This window comes from Pleurodeles waltl, chromosome 11, assembly GCF_031143425.1.
Source record: "Pleurodeles waltl isolate 20211129_DDA chromosome 11, aPleWal1.hap1.20221129, whole genome shotgun sequence".
Taxonomy (NCBI): domain Eukaryota; kingdom Metazoa; phylum Chordata; class Amphibia; order Caudata; family Salamandridae; genus Pleurodeles; species Pleurodeles waltl.
This window is the reverse complement of record NC_090450.1, coordinates 239,681,617-239,709,060: the sequence shown is the minus strand read 5'-3', so window position 1 is coordinate 239,709,060 and position 27,444 is coordinate 239,681,617. Positions and strand designations below refer to the sequence as shown.

The 27,444-nt window shown below is 42.6% G+C and overlaps 1 protein-coding gene across 1 annotated transcript in view; it reads left to right on the top strand.

Moving 5' to 3' along the window:
* Positions 1-222: 222 nt before the first annotated feature.
* Positions 223-27,444, top strand: part of AP1S3 (adaptor related protein complex 1 subunit sigma 3) — a 163,512-nt gene continuing 136,290 nt past the window's right edge. The window contains exon 1 of the mRNA XM_069213481.1: positions 223-344. Coding sequence (XP_069069582.1) covers positions 342-344 — 3 coding nt within the window. The 5' untranslated portion in view covers positions 223-341. The remainder of the gene's footprint in view (positions 345-27,444) is intronic.

Genomic DNA, 27,444 nt, shown 5'->3' with positions numbered 1-27,444 from the left:
GCAGAATACACGAACGTACTGTCAGCCGCCTCGTAACGTCCCTCCCTGCCGGGTTAGCTGCAGATAGTCGCCCCTGTCTTTCGGCAGGCCCGCTCCCTACTCACCTCTCCCTCCCTGCTGCGTGCGCAGGTACCTCCGAAACCTACCTGCTTAGCGAGTCATGCTGCCTGGTACGTCCCTTCCCCGGGTTGGAGCCACAACGCCTCCAAGGGGAGGAGTTCAGCAACTTTCAGTTCGGGGCATTGTGGGAACCGGGCAGAGCATGAGCTGAAGGAAAGGGAAGCTCACCTGTAGAAGCAGCAGAGCACCGGGCTCCCTTCCTCCTGTCGCATGCTGCAGTCATGGTGAGTTGAAACGCTCTGGGACTCCCGTGGTTGGGGCGGCTATAGGGTAGGCAGGCGCGTGAGGGGTGGCAGCCTAAATGTGTGCGTGTACTTAATAGTCTAGCTACCTAATGGTAAACTCACCGCGCTCCCTATGTCCGCAGCCTTGGTCAGCCCAGAGTCACTAGGACCCCCGTGACGTCTACACCGAGCAAGGTCAGCCTCAGTTTGCAACCCTTCTCAGTTCACCTGCATTTCGAAATTACTCATCGTCCCTACTCTGCAAGCTGTTTACCTGGGCTAGTTTAAGGACGCATCAGTTAATGCTCTTTGCGGTGGTTACCTGGGCTGTGTATAACTGTGCTGCAGACAATTCTCCCTTGCGGACCAGGGGAACATGTTGGGTTGCAATCCTGTGGACTTCCCAGACTGCCGGGCAGCAGCTTATTTTTAGACGTCTGCAGGTGTGTTTCTAGGAGTGGCCGTGACAGAGAGAATACCTTTCCATAACCCCACCCACCCACACAGGCAAGTCAGGGATTGGCGAACACTGTAGTGTTTCTCATACTACCTCAACGTGGTTGATATGTTCTTGATAATTAGACTGCCGTTTTATCTGAAAGGCGCGCAAATATGCCACATGTGGTGTGTGCAGCCTTTTTCCTTGGATTAGAAACATCTCGAATCATTGGGAACATTTTTTTTTATACAAGCTAAAGGTTTTGATACTTACTAATCGACCCTCATTTTTAGTAAATAAAACCAATTTCCGTAGGTGACCCTCACATATATTTTGCTAGTAAGTCAAATGCATTTTAAAGGGCACTACGTGGGAGCAGTATTTTAACCTCACACATCCTCATTATATATTTTTAATTCAATACTTCGATTTTGATGCCATCCTTCTTAAATACCTATCAGTATTACATAATAGATTGACAAGCTCGGATACATGTGACACATTGCCTTTATCGTGTTTTATTTACAGGTTACACAAATAACGTTACATCAAATGGGAAAAGTGGGTGAAACGAACAAACCAATACAAGCCTTGGAAAACTCAATAAATTCTCAACTTTGACAAAAGCAATATACATGTTTAATGCGGTGCAAAACAAATACAAAAAGGCTGATCTGTGTATACAATGCATGGATTGGACACTTAATTAAATAAAAGTGAATGGCCACGCCCATTTAATGAAAATAGCTCCACATGCCTTCCACTAGAAGTAGAAGGACACATTGAAACAGTCACTGTTGAGTGGGTGAGACTAAAATACTCGAGGGCTGAAACCAATGACTGAAGGTTCCTTATCCAGATAAGCCTTCGCGCGAAGGAGGTTTAACCAATGGCCTTAAAGATACGTATAGAATACAGTATGGTAGACCTCAAACCCCCGAAAAACATAAAAGGGCTACAGAGGGGACTCACTGGCAGTTTAGTTCTTCTTTTTCTTTTCCAGCAAACTAGATACCATTCTCTGAAAAACCTCCAAAGGTTTTGTGAGCACAGCTTGTTATTTTTTTTAAAGTGAAAAACTACGAGTGGATGCATTTTTCCAGCTTTCGAAAGCACTAGCCCTAGATTGTGCTGATGTGGCTTATACCCTCTTTTCGGATATTCAAGTGAAATTGTTGCTTCCTTGCGGAGTTGACATTATGGTTTCCATTACATTTTCAGTTCAAGCTTGAACTCGATTTTAAATAACTTTATGCAAATGATCTGCTATTTGCCTACATTAAGTCTGCTTCACTGTTTTCTGGTACTGAATCAGTGAAGAAGGCTTTCTTCAGTTGTTGAAGCTGTAAATGAATTTGTCCGTCTAAACGTGCTCATTGATTGATTAATAACGTTTTGTGTTCTACTTAGTACCATCATTTTGCCTGTGAATAAAGTGTAACTATTAACCAATGTAGTAGTTCTCAATTTTATCGGTATTGGGGAGCCTGATGGTCTGAGTTGTCTGATCTAGAAATTATTTTTATTCAATTTGACAAACTTGTTACTTGTAGGTCGTACATGAAACTATTTTAAAAACTACCTTGATAGCTTAAAAATAAAGATTGCTCACTTATTTTGGACCTTGGTTTAAACCTAATGCTGTTACCGTCTAAGTATTTACATTTTGGTATGCCTGTTTATCCTGCAGTTGAGTTTGGACAACTGGTAGTAATGTGCTACTACACTTTACTTCTAAATTTAAGCACATTGAAGACTGTTGAAAGAGACGAAGAACCGATTAGAGCATTTGATCCATTTAAAAAATAAATGGACCTTGGCACAATTGAGGGTCCACCCCCTATGCCAGAGAGAGCTTTGAGTCTGTAACTCCAGAGAGAGACAGGCTGGCAGCACTTATATTATGATCTGGCCCTCTTTCAGGTGCTCACACAGTGCTTGTATTTAAGAATTTTTAAATTTATGGTATGGTTTGACAGCCCAGCTGTCACCAGGCAGTTATATGAACATCACAAGGAGAGGGGCTTTGACTCTGGCCCACATGTTGAAAACCAGGACTACATGTTTTGATTGGGCAGAGGTTGTGTGGATCCACAAAAAAGGTCTCTTCCCCCGTCCCCCCCCGCCACACAACTGTGATCATAATGTTTATTTTTCCAGCTACCTGAGCTTGTCATGAAAACTCATGACACTGTAATGCTATTAAAGTGCCTTAGATAACTAACTAATCTACAGTGTTTCTCTGGCAGCAGCACAGTTGGGAGAAGGGCACTTATTAATCTATCTGGATTTGTTTAGGTCTGTCTTGACATTGCAACTTTCACCTGACCTTTTTAACCCCTTCTATAGTTCTTTGCTTCCACACAAATATTGTTCCATTTCCATGTTTTTCTACTTGTAATGCTTCCCATTACCATGCACAATTCCCTTAAGGCAGAACAAGTGACACTGCCAATGCTTGTCTGTATTCCTATTGCAATTTTACAGTATATTACTGTACTTGCAAAGCTCCTGTCCTTTATTGACATGCAGTCACAGGTGTAAGTAGGGAGGCCCATACATCTATGTTGAATGGAGCCGCTCTTTATCTTCAGCCAAGACTGAAGACCTAGGGCCTGATTTAAAACTTGTCGGACTGGTTACCCCATCAACGGATATCCTGTCCGCACAAAATCTAAGTTCCATTATGGCCATTGGACTGTAGTTTTCGGTGAACGGGATATCTGTCACTGTTGTGTCGGAGTAACCTCTCTGCTGAGTTCTAAATTAGGCCCTTCGTTTGGAAGTATCCTTAATGTTTTCCCTGATTCTGTCTACTTCAGTCCTTTCTCAGTTTCTTGCCTCCGCATGTTCATCCTATTTCCACTCCGCAAGCCATTGTTCATTACACTTTTCTTCTGCTCAACATCTGCTACTTCCTCTCCCTACACGCATCATCATCCTTTACTTCCCATTGGTCATTCACTGAACTAATCCCAACCAAATGCCTCCTCAAGCACTACCACTCACATGACTGCCCAAGCCCAGAAGCTGATTTTACAAGTGACTGCTGTACAAGTCACCAGTGCCACTGCCATTAAAAGCTGTTCAAGTTCTATAGATTCACAGTTTTTCACACCTCAATACTTTAACAGCCAATCACACCCCCTCAAACATATCCCCATATCCATTTAATTTACTTACACTAAGTGATACTAGTGTTTCCATTTATAAATAGCTGTCAACCTGCGAATATCGGACATTACCATGCATGCCTTTACCCCGGGGACATTGTAATGTGTTGACATTTACAATACATTGTAATACCACATAAGGCTTTACCACACATGCTGTTACCACGCAATGCAGTGGTATTCGACTGCTCGGCTATTCATATCTATAGTATATATATATATATATATATATATTCAAATGATGTCACAGAACTGCTGTTACTCGGCCTGACCATGCAGGTGCCTGTTAAGGGTTGTGGCCTCCGTCAAAATACACAAATCAATCCATATTCCACAAATGCTATGTAGGGACGAAAGAAGTGGCACACCAGTTTATTTGTGCAAGAGAAAACAATGCGTTTCGGCTTTAAATAAGCCTTTGTCAGGTTAAACAAATTGGCTCAACTCCATGCAGAATTAAACATACTATTCATAAACATGAAATACACACTAGAACAACATTGTGAACCATTTGTTAATCCATCATATTACCAAAATCATAATTAGCAGATTTGTAAGAAGAATTATCCCATTAAGCGTGTGCATTGTAAAATCCAAATCACTCAAAAATCACCAATTGCTAGTCTACTTTTGAAAATTCATTGTACATGCAATTTCTTCATTGCCCACAATGATCTGCTTGAGAAATTATTTCGTAGTCAAAGAAAGGGAGCAGTCCATTAAATTGATACATTGACGTTTTAAAGTAAAATAATGTTTTCATCTGTCAATGTATATGTTATCCCAGAAAGGAATTCAAAACTGTGAGGGAACACATTCCCAAAACGGTGTAAGATATGCAAAATTAGAGAAAGGAAGTGCATACATTCCCAGGTAACAGAAATGAAAAAACAATCCAAATCTTTCAAAATTCAAATCAATACTTGTCCAATCAAAGGGAAAGTGCCCGTAAGACCCTACTCCAGCTTTAGGGTACAGGTCAGCCTCCAATGTAAACAGAGAAAAAGATAATACATCCTTACTATGCATATTATACTTATTACCATGTGGTTAATGGGGCCAAAAGTCTGAGTCAGCAAAAAGACATAATTATTGGGGCAGTGCCCCATATATCGCTAGTAAAAAAGTATGGACATCAACTTATTTTCATATCCAGGCAGCAGTCAAACTGTTGCTGTGCATATCATACTGATTACCATATACCTAATAAAATCCAGTAAACATAAATAAACAAAACAAAAATGATGTTGCCTAAGTTGGGTGTGCAAGTCACAATGGAGTGTATGATAAGACAAGAATATAATAGATCCTGTAATCAACGAGTGACGGCAAAAGCCAAATCAACTAAAATTAGTCCATTCATTAAAGGCCGTAGCATAACCATAACCGAGAAGAAGAATGGTTAATAGACGTCACCTAATCATTACATTGCAATGCTAATTCTTCATCACTATTCAGTCCATAAGGAATTTTGTGTTCATTTTAACAATGGATCTTGAATCCAACAAACTTAGTTGTTTTTCATGATTAAACTATATGCACATTACGCCTTTCCACTATTATTTCCCCAAAGTAGCATAAAATTACTTTAAACAGTGATTCGTTGTTTTTCATAATCACCTCATCTAATGTGTTTCATGAATCTGTCTAAGCCAAAGAAAACAAGGCTGTTCATTATTGTTATTATGCTTATGAGAAAAATGTCTTGTCACTGGAAAATTCTGATCAGTGTTCTTTAGTGCATGTGTGTGCTCAAGAATTCCCTTTTTAATGGTAGTTCCGTTCTGCCAATATATGTCAATTTGCAAGGGAATTGTCATGCAAAAATCTGACATGCAACTGATTAATTTGGAAATGGTTCTGACCTTTCCAGCTGGAAGTGTGTATGATTCCAGTTCTTGCTTTCTTTGCATGCTTTCAGGGACCACATTAAAAAAAAAAACAACAAAAATAAACATTTCTGTTCATTTAACTAAGTGAGAGCTTTGTTGGAGTCAAGATGCCTATACACCACCATATCCATAATGTATCTATGTTTTTTTAATAAGTAAGTGTAAGAAAATATCCTACATCGTTACCTATAATGGGGCCAGCTGTCAAAAAGCCACAGTGTCATTTTATGAAATTCCTCATCTTATATGATTTCTTGTTACAGGCAGTAATTCACCTCATTGCCTCACCCTGGGTTTTCAAGTAATTAGGACTTTCTCTTAAATTATATCCTCCTAGTCTTGTAGTTTGCATTTGGCATGTGCTAGAATGTTTTTAAGATAACCATGTAATGTAAAACGCTGTATTATGTATGTTATGTTCCCTTTTAAAGCTGCTGTCAGTGCTACAGTTGCAATGTGCCCTCAGGAGTTCGACTTAGGGGGTACTCCATTGAGAGATTTGAGATAACTCCCAGGCCCCATACGCAGTTGCCAACTGTTTCTTTTTTGTGTAGTGAGGTTGGTAATGTAATATCTTCCACATTTATGGGATTATCCAAATATCTAATGTAGCCTCTGCTCATCTTGTTTGAGTTTGAGATTCAAGTAATTGCATTTCAAATTATAGAGGAACTCTAAAGCTAGATTGGTATCCCCATCCCAATTTTTTTTAAAAAGATCATCCCTATATCTGATTCAAATGGGGATATGTGAGGTGTATTTTTCATTGGTATCTGCCCAGACCACCTGCTCCTTCCACCTGCCTAGGAAAAGATTTAGGAAGCTCGGGGCAAAGCAGGTGCTCATCGCAGTTCCTCAAGATACTCCATGTCTGTTCGAAATGAATGCCCTACTACTGACAGCTTTTATCTCTATCAAACCTCTAAGTCACTGAACCTACATTGAGAATTGAAGTTGATACGAGTTGTAAAGTGGGTACTTTGAACAGTGTTTACTCAAAGGAGAATGTTTACTCTGTACCAGACTGTTTGTGGACAGTGAAACTGTCATGAGAGATACACCAAAGAAAATAAAAAGGTACCTACTAAGAACAATAAACACTCAATATATCACTTGTCAAAATAGACATTATTCACGTAAAAAACCAAGCTCCGAAGGTGCTAAAGCTTACGCTGTCTCCAGCCTTCATTCTATGGTGAATACTTAACAGATAGCCCATATGGTGAAGCAAAAGAAGCACACATGCATAGGTTAGTATTTGTAACACAAACTCTTCTAATGCTATGTAGACATTGTCATGCTGAGATGATTCTAATAACTCAAGGCAGCATTCAATACTTAGTAACTACTGTGTAGAATCTTTGTCCTGTTGGAAATTTTTTATGCAGAACCAAAAACATTGCGTGTAACATACTGGACACAAGTGGTTAATTGTCACATCTTCAATGCAAAGATTTATATTGTTTTCAATACATTTACACACCAATGTTTCATTAGAAGCACATATGTTTCTTAAACACTCGTAGCCATTAGCTGGACACAGTCTGTACACAAATTAGGTAGAAAAGTAATATGGTTGTTACTCCCCCAATATGTAAACTATAAAGCAAACTAACACACTCATTGGATGATTTCATCAGTGATATCGTTTGAGATGCCATTGGTGACTTCATAAATGATCTCATATACCATGTCATGAGTGATGTAATATGTGAGGTCATAAGCAGTGTATGGGGGATCTCAAGTTATAGTTAGCTGTGCTAATTATAACTGGTGAACTACAGTGTTTATTTTTGTATTTTTGTAAATTCAGAATGTTAATATTGTCACTTACATATTCACCTAAATTTAATGTTACATTAACCTTCATTGATCAGTGATTTTTTTTTTTTTTAAGGTAAAGTAATATTATATTATCATATGTAAAGCCAACGCCGTGCAGCATACAGCCTTTGTATATGGGTGGCGTGGGGTTAGCTGTGGGGCCTGTTTTGCAGCCAGGCCCTGCTTCCAACTCCTCGCAGGCAGCCAAACCCATGCTTCGCACAGCCTTTGGCCATGAACCGTGGTGGACTGGCCACAGCTCGGTCTGTCACCAGTCCCTGTGGCTAATCCCCAGCAAGCACAGCCTTTGACGTGCACAGTGTAGTGTTGGCCTTCAGGCCAAAGGGACCCCATACATATTAAGTGGAGGGTGGCATGCAGCCCTCTTCCTCAGTTCTCAATTGGCCCTAGGAAACCCATCCCTCTAGGGCCAATTCCAATTAAATTGGAGGGGACTCTGTGGCCTGCCTCCCCAGGCAAAATACAATTAAACAGGGGAGGAGGCTGCACTGCCCCCCGAGTCTTAATAAGCCACAGGGAACCCATTCTCTAGGGTCAAATACATTTAATTAAGGCGTGGGGAACCATACAACCTCACCTCCTCAGGTCTTTTCTGGCTATGGGAATTCATGACCTAAGGCCAAACTCTAAGGGGTGAAGTCACGCAGCCCCACCACCTGAGGCTTAAAATGGCGCTAGGGGACCCATCCCCTGGTGCCACATTAAATTAAAAAGGGGAGGGAAACTGCATGCTCCCCCGCCAAACCTTTGGCTCCAGTGGGCTTCTTGAATGTTGCACGGGATGGCCTTGCTCCCGCCTGCAGGGAGCAGCCATTTGTGCTGCTCCCTGCGGGTGAGAGCAGTATCTTGATTTGGAAATAGATCTCAAGTCTGCTCCAAGCGACAGGAACTGTTTTAAAGCTTCTGCCTGCTGGGAGCATACTTAGTGTTTGCTCCCGTTTTGATGGGAGATTTGAAAATGCTCCTGCAAGATGGGAGCAAACACATTTCTCTGCTCTAGTCTGTGGGGGCAGGGAAACTACTGTCCTGTGGTGGGCTCTCCTGGACACAGCAAGTGAGCTGGCCCCGGGGACTAGGGTCCATGGGCCTATAAAGTCTCAGAGAGGAGGGCCACGTGGCCTCCCCTCCCTAAAAAGTTATACACAGCCCAAGGGGATGAGGTCCCAGGGACCAAAAACAGCTTGGGGCCACTTCACCTTAAATCTACCCGACACCAGGGAATGGGCTCCGAGGGGTCCTAAACGGGGTGTGTGTGTGTGTGTGTGTGTGTATATGTAGATATATATATGTATATGTAGAGATATATATATATATATATATATATCGGCTGTCTATTGTTATTTTAAATCTTGGCACCTAGGAGTACCTCAGGGTCCAATATCCCCCCCCACCCCTAAGGGGCAGGATATCCTTACCTTGCCCAATTATATTCTTTTGTTCCTAAACTTCAGGACGAGATGGCCTAAGGGGAAAAAACCTCCTTGGGCCAACCAAAATGTTCTATTTTTAAACTGGCGCTCCCGCAAGATTCTTGCATACCTAGCAATCCAAATTTGCACAAAAAAAATGTTAAACTTAATTTTTTAACATGTTTACACCAAATAACGAAAAGCACACTCTGCAGTCCAAAATCTAGCTTCCTGCCAAATTTGGTGTAATTCCGTGCTGCAGTTTTTGTGGGAGTGCTACTAAAAGAAGACTGTAGAAAATGCATGGTGATTGTGTTTTGGCACCTCCCCTTTTTTTGGTCACCGCTTGAGAGATCACCCTGAAACTTTTCATGCACAAGTTAGGCAAAAAAGAGCATTTATTAGGAAAGTTTCATGGACATTCTTCGAATAGTTCAAAAGTTATTATCTGCACACAAAAAATGCACTTCCTGTTGAAAGGCTGATTCAAATATAACTATCCAGTGGCGACAGAACTGGGACATACTTTTTATATGTATGTATGTGTGTGTATATAAAATAATTTATCATCACATGTTCTTCAGTTCTTTTCATAAAAAAAAAAAAAAAAGGAACTCTTACGGGTAAAATTGCTGCAAACTTATTCGGGTGTTCACAGTAACAAAACAAACAATGGCCAGTACGCCTTCAACTGGGTCTCCTATCTATCTATCTATCTATCTATCTATCTATCTATCTATCTATCTATCTATCTATTTCTATATATATATAACTACATATATATATATATAACTCCAACCCACAATGCACTGCTTATCACTTCATATCAATGACATCATTGATGACACCATACAATCATTATGACATTGATCTATTTGGCTGGCATGGGAAAAACACATATTGGGACTCCACTTTTAGTTGCCCCCGCTTGTGTGATCACACAGGAACTTTCCTCAAATGAGCAGAGATGGATGAACTTTTCTTTTGGAAAGTTTTGGGAGGTTTCACCAACCAGTGCCAAAGTTATTAGCCAAAAAAAACCTCTTCCTGTGGAAATTCACACATAAAATGCCTGTGTGACCACCACTGTCATATTTGTCTATGGAACCCCCTTAAACCCTTTCTTTCTAAAATATATATATTTTAAATATCTATTTATATCTTTCTTTTTATGTTGGGGTAAACCTCCTAACCCCTCAATATGTACTTATAGGGCTTCATTACAAGTCTGGCGGTCAACAGACCGCCAGGCACTTGGTTGCTGTCATGACCGCCCGTGGTTTGGCAGTCTGACTGCTAAATTAGGAGTTTGGTGGTCGGACCACCAAATGTCCACTGTCTCTGCTGGGAACAACGTTCCCGGTGGGCTGACGGCAGTGCAGGTTGGAATCAGCCAGGGCGGCGCTGAAATCTGCTGCCCTGCTTAATACAACCTGGTTCTCAACCAGCCTTTTCATGGTGGTTTCACTGCCATGAAAAGACTGGCAGAGAACAGGTGCAGGAGGCCCCTGCACTGCCCATGGCGTGGGCAGTGCAGGGATCCCCCTCCCCTGCACCCTCGCAATGTGCAGTCAGCAGTGCAGACAGATTGCATCATGATTGTGCTGGTGCCCCCTGTGGGTGGCAGCATTGCCGCTGGCTCGACTACGAGCCAGCGTCAATGCTGCCGCCAATTTCCCGCTGGGCTGACCAATGGAAACCTTGGTTTACGCCAGTCAACTCAGCTGGAAAGTTGTAATGGGGCCGGCGGAGAGGTCGCCAGTAAGGCGGCAACCTCCCTGACAGAAGTTCGGCGGATGGGTCTTCCCGTCTGCCGAACTTGTAATTGGCCCCATAGTTTTTAGGCTTTTTCCACCATAGTTTTCCCTTTTTTCCTATCTTTGCTACAATTTCATAGTTGCCTCTTACTACCCTGTACACTTACTCACCCTTGAGCCCTAAACACCACTTAATATCCCGTGCCTTTTCCCACCCCTAAATGTTTTAAAAACCCTTAGTACCATTACTGTGCCATAGGGCTACCCATCTTTGAACCATAACCCCACCCAACCTCTCATTACTCTTACCCTTTCCTAAACCCCATACTGTCTTATACCCATCCATGACCCCTAAGATCCCCTTACTAACCCATACCCTTACCCATCTGGGAACCCTATGAAAACCCTTAGAACCTTTGCTATCCTGTACCCTTACCCCTCCTAAAATCTTGAAAACCACTTAAAACACAGTACTACTCTATACCATTATCCATCCCTGAACCATAAAACCCCTAATTACTCTTTTGTACCATTACCCATTCCTCAGTTCCAACAATATCCTACTACACTGTACCCATCCCTGAACCCAAACCTAAAAATAATCCCCATAAAACACTTACTTCCCTGAACCCTAAAACCCCCTTTAAATCCTTTACCAGCCTGGACCCTTACCCATCCTGTAACCTTTAAACACACACTTTTTTTAAACTAACATAGTATTTGTTATTTAAAGAAAAATACATGCAGGGTAAATAACAGCATGGTAAAGTGCAAAAGTTAGGCCTTCATAGTACTTACCTTTATGGTAAAGGCATGTGTGGTATCGTCCTGTTGTGCAAAAATCACATGTTAAAGACTACATACCTCTCCCTGTATCATCAGGATTGTAGAATTGTATAAAATATCCACTTTTCCATGGGTTGTCAAGCTTTAGAAATCTACTTGTCTGGTAAAAAGATTCACATGTACCTTGTACCAAGTTCCAACAGGAATTATGCAATAAAGTACACAGACATAAAATGTTGCAATCAGTAAATAAAATATTCTTAAATAATTATCATACCAAGCAAGATTATACATATAGTTCTAAAATGGTGCTTACTCTTAAAGATATAATTACACCTTTCAAACATACTTCCTGGGTCCTTCTATAATTATGTGAAAATTAAGCCTAAATGAAAATCAAAATCTGCTTCTGTAATTTGCATACTTTCAGGAATTTTGCATTACGCTTGTTACCTGAAATTTCCGAAATTACAGCATTATGCCTCTTTGCGTAATTACTGGTCACTCGTGGTAAAATAATTACTGTGAATGTTCCATTCATAATATGGGGACAAAAAACATGAGCAGCTGTAGTTTGTGGTGTTTTCAGGATTTCCTTTTTTGCACTAGTTGTTATAATACCAGATTGGCATTTTGCATAATTTGCCAAACTTTCAGATAATTACACGCATTTTGCAGACCCCAATTGAAAACGTAATCTAATAAGGCCAGATTCTAACCAACTGTTGGTTTATTGTTTCATTTTTCCTCACTCTCCATGCAACCTAGATATGTTTGGCCTCTGCATATTGTACGTGTAGAGGAAAAGTTTGATCTCATCTAAAGCTATCTTTCATGCCCTAATGCCATGGATTTGATCTTACCAACTTTTGTCGTCGGATCTTTTTGATTACAGTACTTGTTAAAATTACACAGTGACGTGCATGGAGAGTTCTGACCAAGTAAGGAGAGAAGCATCAACCACAAACAATGGAATTGTTAATGGCGTTCCTTTCAATTTTGTCTAACAGACTCTGCAAAGACTGAAAGAGTAGCCTGCAATATGTTTGAAAGGTATTGGGGACAGGGGGGCCTTGGTGACTTAATGTCTTGAGGATATGCTGCAAATGGTTGGGAATAACTTGTTCTCCTTGTGTAGAATTAATACAAAAATCCTGTCCTTGGCAACTTGGCAGCACTTTATAGGGCATGATACTCTTCAGTTTTTTGTGTTTGTTTTGGGGCAAAATGATGAGAATGAACACTGTTTTTCAGGGAAATGTACTCCAAGCCAGGCTCCAGTACACTTATATAGGCCATATTAGTATATTTGTCTACTTTTTCTGCATAACATGGAACTATGTTGTTCTTATACGACTTACTAAACAACTTTCTAGAACATGTTAATTCTACAACTTCTTTCTAGAAAAATAACATATCATCAGTGCTCAAGTGTATTATTAGTTGTGATGCTTTATTGTCCTCCTCAGTACATATGTAGAGGTGTGTGTTTCATCTCTGCTTTCTTTGACAGCATTCATTTTACAATCCAATAAGTCATCTATGGAAGATTAAGTTCATATGCATAAAAATGAAATGTACTGGCCTGAAAGACCAACATTGTATTTGAAAAAATGGTGGGATACGATCCTGCATGTTACCATCCATCTTCCACAAATAAGGGTAGAGATTACAAAAGGTAAACAGAAATAACCACACATATTACTCTTACAGTCTTCTGAATAGTTATTGGGGAGGAGGTGACACAACCCCCCACCATTTTCCCCCTACTTCCTCTTAGACATAGGCAGTGGCATTACATGGCAGTCTGTACAGCCTCATTGTTAGAAAATGTCCCTCTCTGAAGGGTCGCCCCAAAATGTTGCCTTTTTCCCTCCACTTTCTGCTGCATATTTTTGTTGGCCTTAGGACTCTGAGCACTCTACCAGTGCTAATAAGTACTAATGTGCATGTGCTTCTCCCCTAAACATGGTAACATTAGAGTGTGCAAAAGTGGCATATTGAATTTACTTGTGAGTCCCTTGTAAAGTGGTATACCATATACCAAGGGCCTGTACATTAACTGCTACTAGAGGGCCTGCAGCGCTGATTGTGCCAATCACTTAAGTAGCCCTTTAAAAGTTTCTCTGCTTTCCACTGCAGACGCTGTGTGTGCATTTTACTGGCACTTCGACGTGACATTTAAAAATACTTGCCAAGTCTTATACTCCACTTTTATTACACATAATCCACCCCTACGGTAGGCCCCAGGGAGCCCTATTGGCAGGGGCTGTGTAAGTTAAATGTAGGACATGGACTTTTAAGTTCTACAAGTCCTGGTTGTGATATGCAACCCACTTAGTTTTTCACTACTGTGAGGGTTACTCCTCTCATAGGCTAGAATTGGGAATTCCTTAATACACTTTTAAGCTGTAATACCTGATTAGAATGGAGTAGTTGTTTCATGTTTCATATCTTTGGAATGGTAATGATAAATCCTTCTTTTAATAGTAAAGTTGGATTTAATATTGCTATTTTAGAAATAGCATTTTTAGAAAGTGGGCATTTCTCTGCTCATTCTGCACTGTGTGCTTTTTAGCCTGTCTCCAATATATGTCTGGGTTGTGTGACAGCTACACTTTGTGCATTCCCTCTACACAGCCAAAAACACAGGAGGGGTGGGTGTGAAACCCTCTGCATTCCTCTGCATTCTGATGGCTCTTCCGGGGCAGAAAGAGGGAGGGTCAGCTGACACCTGAATAGGAGTTCCTGTCCCCACGCAAAGAGCGGATTACCCCACTACTGATAGTCTAGAGCCAGGGCTAGGAAGAAAGGACCTCTGTGCACTTCAAATACCTTTTTTTGACGTCATCCCCACTTCACTTCAAAGGCAAAACTGGGGATAAGTACTGGGCCTCTGACCCTACCAAGGCAGTACACTACTGTAACTGGGAAGGACTCTGCCAGGAGTAAGGACTGCTGTGCTACAAGGATTGCCAATCTGGTGGACTGCTGCCCCTGAAGGACTGCTTTCTGCTTTGATGAGCTGCATTGCTGCCTGCTGATCTCTGCCCTGCTGAGGACAAGGGCTCAATCCATCTCACCTAAACCCAGAGTGATTCCAAGGGCTTATTGGCTTGTCCCCTGTTCTTCTGCAGTCTTGGGGCATCAAAGAGTGCCTGCAAACATCACCTGGACTCTTTCGTGAGCCATGCTCTGCCAAGTGGTGCCAATCCAGTCCTGGGGCCTTGGAAGTGAGTATCTGTGTTGCAACCCAATGCATCATCAACATTGGGCTGATCAAAACCGGCACATTTCCTCCAGACACCGACGCATTGCTGCTGCTGCCCGAGCAGTAGACACCACATTGCCCGCTGTGCAACACATTGTCCCCGGGCTCTGACGCATCTCTGGCTTTGCACTGCATGGCACCAACACATCGCTTTGTGCTGAAAGCATCATTTCCAGCCCAGTGGTTTGATGTTGACGCATCACCCCCAATGCCCATCACTGCCTAATCTTCGACAAATCCTCTACGTTGTGGAGGCTCGGAACTGATGCATCGCTTACTTCTCATCAGTCGACAGTGACGCATCTCCTCCTCTGTCCCACACATTGAGTCTTCGCTGACGTTTCCTCCATCCAACGTACTTTTTCAGCGTGCCTTGAGCGAGTCCTGTACCCATCCTGCCCTCCTTCAGGATGAGTCTCACTTTGGATGTACAGCGGTCTAGCAGGACTTTCAAGTTACCTTTCAGTGTTATTGACTTCTAAGCACAAACTTTTGGTTTATTCTTTAACAATTCATAGCTCGACTTCTACTTAATGGATTTTTTGCATTTTGGTCTTGTTTTACTCATACAAATATTATCTATGTTTCTAACCCTGTGTGGAGTATTTGTGTGGTGTTTTTATTGTTTATTCTGTGTGTGTTGTGTGTGTTGCACAAATGCTTTACAAATTGCCTCTTTAGATAAGCCTGACTGTTTAGTGGCAAGCTACCAGATGGTGAGCACAGGTTACCGCTAACTGTGTATCTAGCTTACCCTGGCTAGAGTTGGGGTTCCTGCTTGTAGATGGTGCATACTCTGGCAACCAGAAACCCCAGTTCTAACACTCATTCCGAAGTGGGTTGTCTAATATATTTATTTATTTATATTAATATATATTTTATTCCTGCAGTTATTCCCAAGAGAATTATGCATTGCAGACAGTCTCACTGCTGTTGTGAAAGGCATGGTTATCTGTGACATCAATGACATGTCTCATTCCTGACACTCATTTGCATTAGAAGACATATGTACTAAAAATGGAATTGATAACTCCAGTGTGGTGGAAAATGTCTGTGGCTGAAAGAGAAATGTTTGTGTTCCTCAACCTGCTAGTCTGGCTTTAACTTGTTAAATATCTCTCCAGCGATAAGTGTTTCGTATAACTGAGGATTTGGGAACATGAAATGTGGAACAAGGGGGGGAATGAGAGAAACTACCCTGAAGTAAGCAGACAAGTTTGTCTCCCCTTTGTCCTGCTGTGTACCTGCTCAGTAATTCACGTTTGGACAGCAGCTCCACCTTGTTAATTATTGGATTTACTTCTTACATTGAGTCACAAGAGAAGTTACGGTGAATGCATTCCACACATTCATGTGAGGTGAAGCCGGCCAACCTTCCTTTCTCTGTTGGGTGTGTCGGCATACAGTACGGATTCAAAGGTCACCAGTGACATCTCCTAAATGGAACAGCATTCGCCAACTTAAGCGTCCCTTGAAAGCTATCCACTTGATATATGTATATTCTTTCAATATGAATGATGCAGACAGATTAATCAAACTGTAAAAGACACTTTTGTGCTGTATCGCAGATTAGGACCGAGTTGAACATGGAAACAGAGAAGGTCTCCTCTTGGAAGATCTCCCTTTACAGCAATAAGGGAGACGAGTATTATAGGACAGGTGTAGAGGTTGTAACATCATGTGTGCAGCACATTGGAGGAGCCAAAATATATGCACACCCGATGCCAGGCAGATAAATGGGGAAGTGATCAGAAGAATTGTGTTTGTGGACCTTTTGAAACGCATGACAGGTAGCAGAGGTAGGCTTAATTGTGGTGCAAAAGTTAAACGTGGACATTTTCATTGTTTTTGTCCTGCTTGAGAAGTAGAATGGGCGCTGATCAGCTGCTCTACAGGCAGAAAAAACACAAATGTTTTTTGAAGCAATGTGAGGGTCTGGACAAGTTATTTTGTCATTCATTCATAAAACTTTAATTTGATCACCAAGGATCATAAAAGTACAAATACAAAACATACTAAAAAAGCTACTGATCAATAGCCATTAGTATCAGGCAAGTTAAGAATCACAAATATACACTTGGGACCAGAATAGTTCATTGCAAATTGTCTGCGGATTCCCATTCCACTAGCCACAGGACAACAGGACCAATATCATTTTACAATTATTGCACTTAAGTCACAAAGCCAATTTGTCAAGGTTTTGGGGAACTTTGCAGGCCACCCATCAAAGGGGGCCTGTTACTACAATCTGTAACGCATACAAAGTGTCCAACAGATTTGTGGAATGGGTGGATGCAAACCAATGCGAATGAAGCAGTACAGTGCAAATTCTTCAGGCACCCACATGTGGATCCAAGATTTTAAGATCTTTTAAACCCCATTAAGTGTGAAAGGTAGAACATGGCCACTAAACATTAAAGTGCAGTTTGTCTGTTTAGGCCAGTAGCTGAGTAAGAGTGCCAGTGCATTACAGTAAGAAGACACAGTTAAAAATGTATACAAAATTAAAACCAATGATAAAAGTGCAATGCCTCAAACCTAGATTTAGTACTTCAGAAGAACATTGCCATACCCTCCCACATGGCTATTCTGGCACAATATTTTCAGATGCTCGGTTACGCTTGAGAACAGGGCAAATTCTTTTTACACCCACATGTGGTTCCAGAACCTTTTCAGACCCAAGTGGGTGTGCACACTGGCAGAAAACTGCTATGCGATAAGGTGCAGTTTATCGGTGTATGCCCATCGCCAAGAAAAAGTGCCAGGTATTTACATTAATGCTATCAGCATTAAGGTGGGTACATTGGCCCAACCCTAATAACGCACTTGAAAGCATTTTCCCAGCAGGGAAGTCTGCTTGTAGAGCGCTGACCAGCAGGTTGTACTTGGTAGGTAATTCTTGCCTTCCAGGGTATTTTGCTTTTGCTCTTCCCTCTTTCAAATCCTGGGCAGGCAGATGAGGGAATAGTGACATTGCCTGCAGTTTCACACCCACTTCCTGCGGATGGAATGAAAGTGCATTTCAGTCTTCCCTAGTTGGTAGCGTGGGTTGACCTCATAGCTGAATAATAACATAAAAGACCAAGGTGTAGTAAGATATATAGTGATGACTGGTGTGACACACTTATGGGCCAGAACTACACCACGATTTGAAATTAGATGTCCCATTCGCTATCCAGGGTCTCGGTTTTGTGAAAACATTTGCTGGGATTCTGTTAGCTTTTTTGCTTCTGCGAAGCTTTATCTGATGTCCAAGATATCTCAGATGAACATAGAAACTGGGCATTAAAATCTGGAACCCCCTTCCCCCTCTACTATAAGTTCTGCATTAACCCCATGAAGGTAGGCCGATTTGATGGGTAAAAGGATAACCCACAGGCCCGGACTCTCGGGCATGCTGTTTTATATAATTCGCACTCTCTAGAATCCAGGGTGGCCGCTACTATCGCTCAGAACATTCCCTCTTTAAGCATTCCAGTTAGAACAGCCAAGCACAACAACATCAAAGCAGCCGTCGCGAAACAGCTTCTTCCATCTCGGACATTCCTGCCGATTTTGAAAAGCTTGCACATATTTATACTTGCTTATTTGGCAATCATTTCACTCTACTAGTTCGTACGACAATATATTTCATCCTTTTACCGCACAAGGAGGGTGTGCGTCTTGTATCACATTCACATTGTACCTATCTTTACTTGGCATTCTCCCTTTTCTTACACTTATACCTACTGGAAAACAAACTATGCTTTGGTGCGGCCTTGAGAATACCAAGATGGTAGCCTTGCTGTCTAACAGTGCCTCGCCCCAAAAAATATTCCGCCTTGAGATGTCTCTCCACTCTTGCAGTTCCCACATATTAGTGACAAGGCGAAAGACCGGTTTGCACTTGAATACCAACACAGTGATTGATTTGCACTTACTCTTGGGGAAATGTAATAAACTTGACCATAATTGACAGAAGTCCTTGTGTGTATTTAGTTAGATGACCCTGTAGTGTTAGTTTATTCTTATCATTGGTGTTAGACTTTTTGGGCTTATGCAGGGTCATCCCCAATCTTTTTGCCTCCTGCCTCCTATTTGTTTCTGACCTGTTGCTGTTGGCTTTTGAACTCTGAGCACTTTACCCCTGCTAACCAGTGCTAAAGTGCATATATTGCCTCTGTATGTAATTGGTTTATCCATGATTGGCATATTTGATTTACTAGTAAGTCTCTAGTAAAGTGCACTAGGGGTGCCAGGGCCTGTAAATCAAATGCTACTAGTGGGCCTGCAGCACTGATTGTGCCATCCTCATAGGTAGCTCTGTAATCATGTCTCAGACCTGCCACTGCAGTGTCTGTGTGTGCAGTTGTAACTGTAAATTTGACTTGGCAAGTGTACCCACTTGCCAGGCCTAAACCGTCCCTTTTCTTACATGTCAGACACCCATAAGGTAGGCCCTAGGTAGCCCCAAGGGCAGGGTGCAGTGTATGATTAAGGTAGGACATATAGTGATGTGTTTTAAATGTCCTGACAGTGAAATATTGCTAAATTAGTTTTTCACTGTTGCAAGGCCTGTCCCTCTCATAGGTTAATATGGGGGCTACCTTTAAATCTGATTAAAGTGTAGATTCCCTTTGGGTGGAGTTTTGCTCTCTGAGCTCACAATTTAAAAATTCATCTTTTAGTAAAGTTGATTTTAAGATTGTGTGTTTGAAAATGTCACTTTTAGAAAGTGAGCATTTTCTTGTTTATACCATTTCTGTGACTGCCTTTTTGTGGATTCCCTGGCTGGGTCAGTTTGACAGTTGGGCTGGTTGCACCTCACACTAGACAGTGACACAATGGGAGCTGGGGTGTAGTCTGCATTTCCTGATGAGCCATCTGTGCTAGGAGGGAGGGGAGGAGTGGTCACTTACTCTTGAAAGGGCTGTGCCTGTCCTCAAACAATGCAGTCTCCAACCCCCTGGTGAGTGTCTGGGGCCTGGCCTGGGCAAGGCAGGATTTCACATTCAAAAGAGACATTACTTTGAAGTAGGCCGGTTTCAAAGGAGGAATTGGGTATAAGAAGGGCACCCAAAACCACAGACTTTAGAAACCCTTCTGGAAACAAGAGGAACCTCTGCCTGGAGAAGAGCTGAGGAAGAAGAGCTGCCCTGCCTGTGGCTGTGCTTTGTGGAGCTATCCTGCAGTTGCTGCTTTTGCCAGAGTAAGAGGGCAAAGACTGGACTTTGTGTGCCTTCCATCTTGAGAAGAACTTTCCAAGGGCTTGATTTAGAGCTTGCCGCCAGTTTGAAGTCTCAGGGACAGCAAAGACTTCTCTATACTAGCACCTTAAGTCTCTGGAGAGACTCTTACTCTGCCCTGTGGTGCCCATCCAATTCCTGGGACCCTGAAAGGAGAAGCTGGCAGCGTAAAGAGAAGGAAATCCACGCACATTGCGCTGTGTGGGAAAAAGATCGGTGCAACTCCGATCTGCGGCTGAAGAAAGGACGCGCTGCCGGCTCCACAGCTGAGAAACAACGCTCGCAGGGAACGTGACTGAAGAATCGACGCACGGAGCAGGAGAAATGACTCGCACCATCGCTGACGGAGGCTGGGAGATCACAACCCGCGCTGCAGGGTTTTCGGATCATCTTGCGGCTGGATTTCTGAAACAAGTACCACTGTGCATGGAAAAACAACGCAAGGCCTTCCCGGACCCGAGAGTGCTGACCGAATTGATGCATTGCTCTCCTGAGGAGAGAAGAAATGACGCACCCCAACCTGGCGAAAGGAGAAATGACGCACGATCCCGCTCGTGAGTGGAATCAATGCCTCGCAAGCCCTTTTTTGACGCGCACTTGCCTGTGCGGGGTTATTTTTGACGCGCTCAAGGTACTTTTTCATGCTGACAGCGTTAGTGTGTGTTTAAAACTACTGAAAGACTCTTTTTGATTTTTAATTGATAACTTAACTTGTGTATTGTGGATTTTTGTCATTTTGGTCTTGTTTTGTTCAGATAAATATTTCCTAGTTTTCTAAACTGGTGTTGTGTCATTTAGATACTGTGTGTTGGTACAAATACTTTACACCTAGCACTCTGAAGTTAAGCCTACTGCTGTGCCAAGCTACCAAGGGGGTAAGCAGGGGTTAGCTGAGGGTGATTCTCTTTTAACCTAACTAGAGTGAGGGTCCTTGCTTTAACTGGGGGTAACCTGACTGTCAACCAAAGACCCCATTTCTAACAATCGGTAATTGTGACCACCGAATACCTTATTAGTACTACAGTTAATTTCTACTTCTGAGATGACGTATGGTGGGTGAGGGGAAGTATTCCCACTCCTGACAGTTGCAATATCTTATTTAATCGGGACACTGTTTTAAGTAATGCACTGCATTGTAGTACGTTTAGTTTCAGCTTCAGCAGCCCAGGGTTGCACAAAAAAGGATGTCAGCATACGTTTATAGGTGTTTTTTTTTTTTTTTTTTTTTTTTTTTTTTTTTTTTTTTTTTCTTTCTTCCTTCCATAAATCATTTTATTTCGCTTTTGTTACAACATTTATAATTCTAGAAATACTTATCACAATCTATTAGCAAATATAGTTACTGGCAATAAAATGTTGGTTACTATTTCGGATTTAGCATGCATATAATACACAACACCTCCACAGCCAGCGTGGATTGGCGTATACACAGTTATACGTTGTGCTAACCTCCGATGGCACAGTGCGTTTGTTCATTTGTTCTATCATTCTCTTTCACCTCGTATTCTTTTCTTCTACTCCCCTCCCGCCCCCTTTCAGCGCACAGGTAATGCAAACAAACACGCAGCATGTTTTCAGTCTTTGAGCCGAGAAAACTCCATGTTTACCCGTTCATCCGCAAGCACAATAAAGCGAAATTTGGGGCTCTGCGAACGTCCAAGTATTTATGGGCTATCTCCATAGGTGTGCTCATTCGCAGTGCTTTTCTCGTTCCGGTATTGCAGCTGTCGAACCACACCCCAACAAACAGGCTCACATACTCAGGAAAAATATGAACAGTGGCATCATTTTATCTAATGCCAATATCCTCATAGACTAGCTAACCCTGACTGGGGTTGGCTATCTTTTCTGCCAGTGTTGCCACTCTTTAACAGGAAATGATGACCAGGCCCTTTATTGACAGCTTCGGACACTGGTGGCTAGTCGCAAGATTAATAGGAGTTCACATACTGCATTCACTAAAGTACTCTATATTCAGTCTACATCACTTTACTGTGTAACAGTAACACGTTGCCACACCTCCTGTGGGTATTATAGTGGAACAAAAACGAACACATTAAACTGTTTATACATGGTGATCAAAACACTTAGGGCCTGCGTTAGAAGTTGGTGGATTAGGTACTCCGTCCCGAACGCAACAGAATATCCTGGCTGACAAACTCTCTTTCCTCCAGCCTCATTTATAGATTGGTAGATATAAAGATTTTCATTGATGGAGCCTCGTTGGCTCTTTTGAAATAAAAAATCCTTCGAAGGCCCGAAGGATTATGGGCCGTCGGAAGATGGACATTGCAACACCCGCTGGACAGTTTAGTGTCTTTTTATTTCTGCCCATCACTGCCTGTCAGTGAGTGACATGAAAAACATAATGACCCCCTTATATTGGGAGAAAGCTCCCAGGGCGTGTGGCTCATACGTTTTTTGTCTTGTAGAAACAAACTCCTTCTTTGGGAGTTTGCTTCTGAAAAGCAGAAACTTTGAAAAAGTTTGGTGAATAGTTACCAAAACAGATGGCGGCAGTCTGCCAAACCTTTTATAGATTGAAAGGAACTCGTGACAACTTTTCCTTTCAGTGTACAGAGATGACTGCTGGGCTGGCAGTCATCACCAAAAATGACGAAATTATAAGTATTAGAAACATGTAGAATGTAAAAAATAATAATCGGGTATTTAACTCGAGCACCTTTTTGTTTAGATAATTACATTTTCGTTTTCTGAACAGGGATGGCTTTAAAGACTGTTAGAAACTAGAGTCCAGTTTAGTTACTCTCACTTTCTTTATAAATGCTACTAAAACGAATTACTGACTTCCTCTCCTGAACGACTTTTTATCTCTAGACTTCCTTATGGTATCCAGGTTATCGGACTTAAAGTTTTTATTTTGTGGTATAAGGTTCTAATGGTGGACATCGTGACTGTGAGACATACAGAGGTGTTCTGGTGGCAGAGGAGGGGCAAATCATCACCCCTCCTTTGGTTCAAAAATCGTTGTCGTGTATTGTAGCCACAGAACACTAATATGGTCTTATCTGACCATAGGACCACGTTCCACAAGTTTGTGCATCATTAAGGTGCTGTTTTGCAACCATAGGCCATTCAGCAGTGTTTGTTTTGGGAAGAAGCACCTTTCTTTTGGCTGTCCTTCCGTCAAAGCCTTTGCTCACTCTTTCACTAATAGCAGAATCATGAACTGGAGCATTCGATTTATGGACAAAGGAATGTAGCTTTGGGGTTCTTTAAGGTTCTTTGCTTTCTCCAGATGCACTGCACTGTCTGATCTTGGGGAGAGTGTGAAGAGGCACCACAGACTCGGTAGATAGACAATTATCATGAACATTCCCAACTTCTGTATTTTTAAAAAATCTGTGAACGAATGGACTTCATATTGTATACAAATTATTTTATTACATTTCCCAGACTCACGAGCAGCAACATTTTGTGCCTCTGATCAGGGTCTCCTTGCAAGCAGATATTACACTATTAGACAACATACCAGTTGGTCCTTAAATGTCATCCGTATTTCATTTGTTAGAAAAATTGATGCTAAGAATACAAATAAAACAACTCAGTGAAGAGTTCCAGAGGTTCATAAAATCATGCCTGAGTCCAGTAATATATTAAGGACTGATATGTCAGTTATCACCCAGGACAGTGAAGGAGCTATGTCATGTACATTCTCTTTCGCTCTCTTTCACAAATTATCTCAGGTGTGAAAGGATCTGCTCGAGATATGCATGTCATCATTGTTATTATTAAGAGGTAAGGGTGGTACATCCGATTTTGCCTTAATAGTGTGCGCTCATCCTGATTCTAGCAGAGGTATCTATTTTGCAACTATCATTCCTTTCACTCTACTCTTAACCGTGGTTTTGGAGGGATTTGTCCTTGTATCGAGTGTGATGCAATTCCATATTCTGGGGGCATTTCCTGAGAACAAGCGCTTCTAATATTCAGGTTGAAGTAGTGCATCAAGGTCATAATATAGCCATACCTGTAGCACAAATGACACATACCAAGGAGCACATTCAAGCAGCTAATATATCGTGTAGATCTCATATTGGACATCAAGATAGTGAGAAAGAATCCGGTGTTAGCAGCTTGTCTGTACATCCAAGACTTGCTCTACTAACACAAATAAAGTAAAAGTACCCAGGGAAATTCAAGTGTAACACAACCTGCAATTTCATAACCAATCACTAGATGTTCAAGATGTGAAAACGTTTAAAAATATTTCTTGGACAATTTAAATATTCATGTACATTGACAGTACTTGTTACGTTTGTTAATGTAGCTACAAAAATGGCATATTTTTGTGTTTACCATACATTAAAAATAGTACATTTCCTTTATAAAAACATATATCATAATAATTAAATATTTAAATTCTTCAGGCTTTTTCACACATCGAAACCTTCCTTTCAGCAAAACAAATTTTCGTTCAGTAACAGATCGAGTTAGCTTGGGTGCATCATTGTACCTCCTTTTCCTTACTGTTTCTGCATTAAAGTATGATCTCTGTATCCAAGTGCATAAAGCATACTTACTGTTACTTGGAAAAAATACTTAATTTACTAAACTGTACTAACGTACTTTAATTTTATATACTTTACTGAAGCAAGTATTCTTACCAAGCAGATGGCATCTCTAAACTCTCTCGTAGCTGACCGTTATAAAAAGCATAATGTCTAAAAATGTAGGTCATGTATGCTTCTTGGAAAACATGTTAGAATTTCTGCAATGAAGAATGCAGCATCGCTAGCCACCTATATATTCAGAAAGTGGTTACTTTTGTTATTCCTATAAATGTACTACGTCTCTGAAGGTGGGGAATTGCAAATATGTTTTCCAGCCACATTCGTACTCAAGTGGGTACCTTTTTATTAGACTTGTGGGAATGCTGGTGGTAGGAATTGTGTGCAACCTTTCCTTCCAGAAATACGAGGCAAATGAGAGATTGTAGCCTACGTTTGAGGCAAAACGGCATTCTTGTTAAGAAAAGGTAGTGGGCTCCATATAAGTCACACCTCTCCGGACCCAACTGGGTTTTACATTTTATGAAATGCCTGGGTTTGATAGGTTTCCTGGGTGGTGGCTGAGCGTGGGCTTTGATACAACAGCTGACCACATCGCCAAAATGGATACGTTTGCAAGGTTCAGTAACACTAAAAGAGTGCTGTTTACATTGGAAAAAGTGTGGTAATAGAGACTAGTAGACAACTCATGGCTAGAATAAGTTCTGAGACAATCTTCTGCTGGAGGGTTTCAAAACCGACTTCACCTGCCGGAGTTGCTCCTCCCAGCGGAAGACCAAGCGGAACGGGTGGCCCCAAGAATAAGACACATTGTGCGCTCGCAAGTGATCGGTCTAAATTCTCTCCGCCTCTGCAAAGTCCGCACAGATAAATCGTGAAATAGTTGGAGTTCATGCCCTCGAAAGAATACCTGCTGAAGACTGCGGGCCCGCTGTAGGATCCTTTCTTTGAGAACAAAACTATGGAGGCAGGCTAGAATGTCAGGAGGGCGGACTCCAGGGCCACCCGCACGCCCAACACGATGAACCCGGTCCAGGACCACCTCCTGTGTCTCGTCCGGGCCGAGTATAGAGCGAAAAAGGTCCGCCACATAGTCCCCAATGTTCTCCTTTTCAGCCCCAACCGGAGCACCTTTAATACAAATATTTTGTCGCCGGGAGCGGTTTTCCAAATCCTCGACCGTTATCTGGAGGAGGTCCTGCTGCTCTCGGAGGTGTACTACCTCCTGTTGCAGGGCCGCCACTTCTTCTCCGTGTGGGACCTCACCATCTTCTAGCTGCGATACTCGTTCACCCAAGGAGGTAACCTCTCCTCGCAACTCCTTCACCTCCTGAGAGATGTCCCTACACAGCTCTTGGATATCGCCCGTGGTGAGTCAAACAGGGTAGTCAGAAAGCCCTTTGTGACGGGAGAACTCTCATCTGGGTCTGGTTCCACCCGATTCTCCAGGGCTCTCGCCGCAGGTAAGTCCTCCGCCGTACTCCCAGAAGTCAGACGCAGCGCAGCGAGTATGTCCCTCACTGTGCGCTCACGTTTGGGTTTAGACGTCGCCATGTCGCTCCGGCCTACTCACGATTCACCGATTCAACCCTGCAGATCCTCCAAAGTCTCCGTCTGAGACAGACCACCAAGTGCCACCGTGCCAGGGTCCGCTCCCGAATCCAACACCCGGCAGCCACCACCCCTAAAGATCCGCTTCAGCTGCTTCTTCCACCGTGTGTGCGGGCCCACTCTTAATTACAGTTTGGGTGGTGAAGTGCGGCAGTATTGGGGCCAGTCAGCAGGGCCCCTCGTCATCTGTCGGGGCCTCAAACTTCTACGCAGCCTGCCTCATGGGCACCAGGGTGGAGAGCGCCGGCCCACAGCCTCCAGTCCAATTACAAGGGCGAGGGAGCCCTTCTCCTTCAGGACGCTCCGACGTCTGGCCCACTCCGAGGTCCAGCCACTCCCGCGCCCAGGGTGAGCCCCCCAGACCCCACAACCCACTGGCGCCAAGCTCACCAGTCCACCGGGGGAAAGCTCTCCTCTCAGCCCAGCCCACCTCTCGCGCCGCTCCGCGGCCCCGCCCCGATTCCAGGGCCGATCTCTGTTTCCCCACGGGAGCGGCGCGATCCAGGCCAGGGCCACTGCCAAGCAGCCAGGTACCCCCAGGGGTGCTTCAAAATTCGGGGGAGCCTCCAGGCTTCCCCCCACCGGGCCAGAAGGCACTTTTGCAGGCCGAGGCGGCGGAGCGCGGATGGGAACATCCTAGCTCGCTGCCATCTTGGACACGCCCCCAGAAGGAATATTTTAAATTTTTACATGTTTGACTTGTGAAAATAGACAGCCAGATTTCCGGACAGAAAGAAAGCGCGGTTAGTCAGAATGACGCACGCCACGCAGACTTGTAGTTTATGAAACCGGTCTGCTTTGGTGCGCGCAATAAGATACGAGCCGCGTCTGTTCTCAAAGGCAGACAGAGGTGTTACGCGACACTCAGCGCATTCGACGAAGTAAGTCTAACCCGGAGAGATACTTTGTAAACAATTTGGTGTGTTTGAAGATGCACGATTTAATACGAAGGGAGTTTTTTGCTAACGAAGAAAATGGACAAGGCTAAGAACACATTTAATTAGCTTTACTTTTCAAAATGCCTGGAGACCACCGGACGGCATCTCTCAAACGTATAAATAAATCAATTAAGTGTAATGATAATTTGTTTTTAAGATAATGTGAAGAGTCAAAAAGTTTAATTAACTGTCTACAGATAGATTTTGTTTTTAACTTAGCAC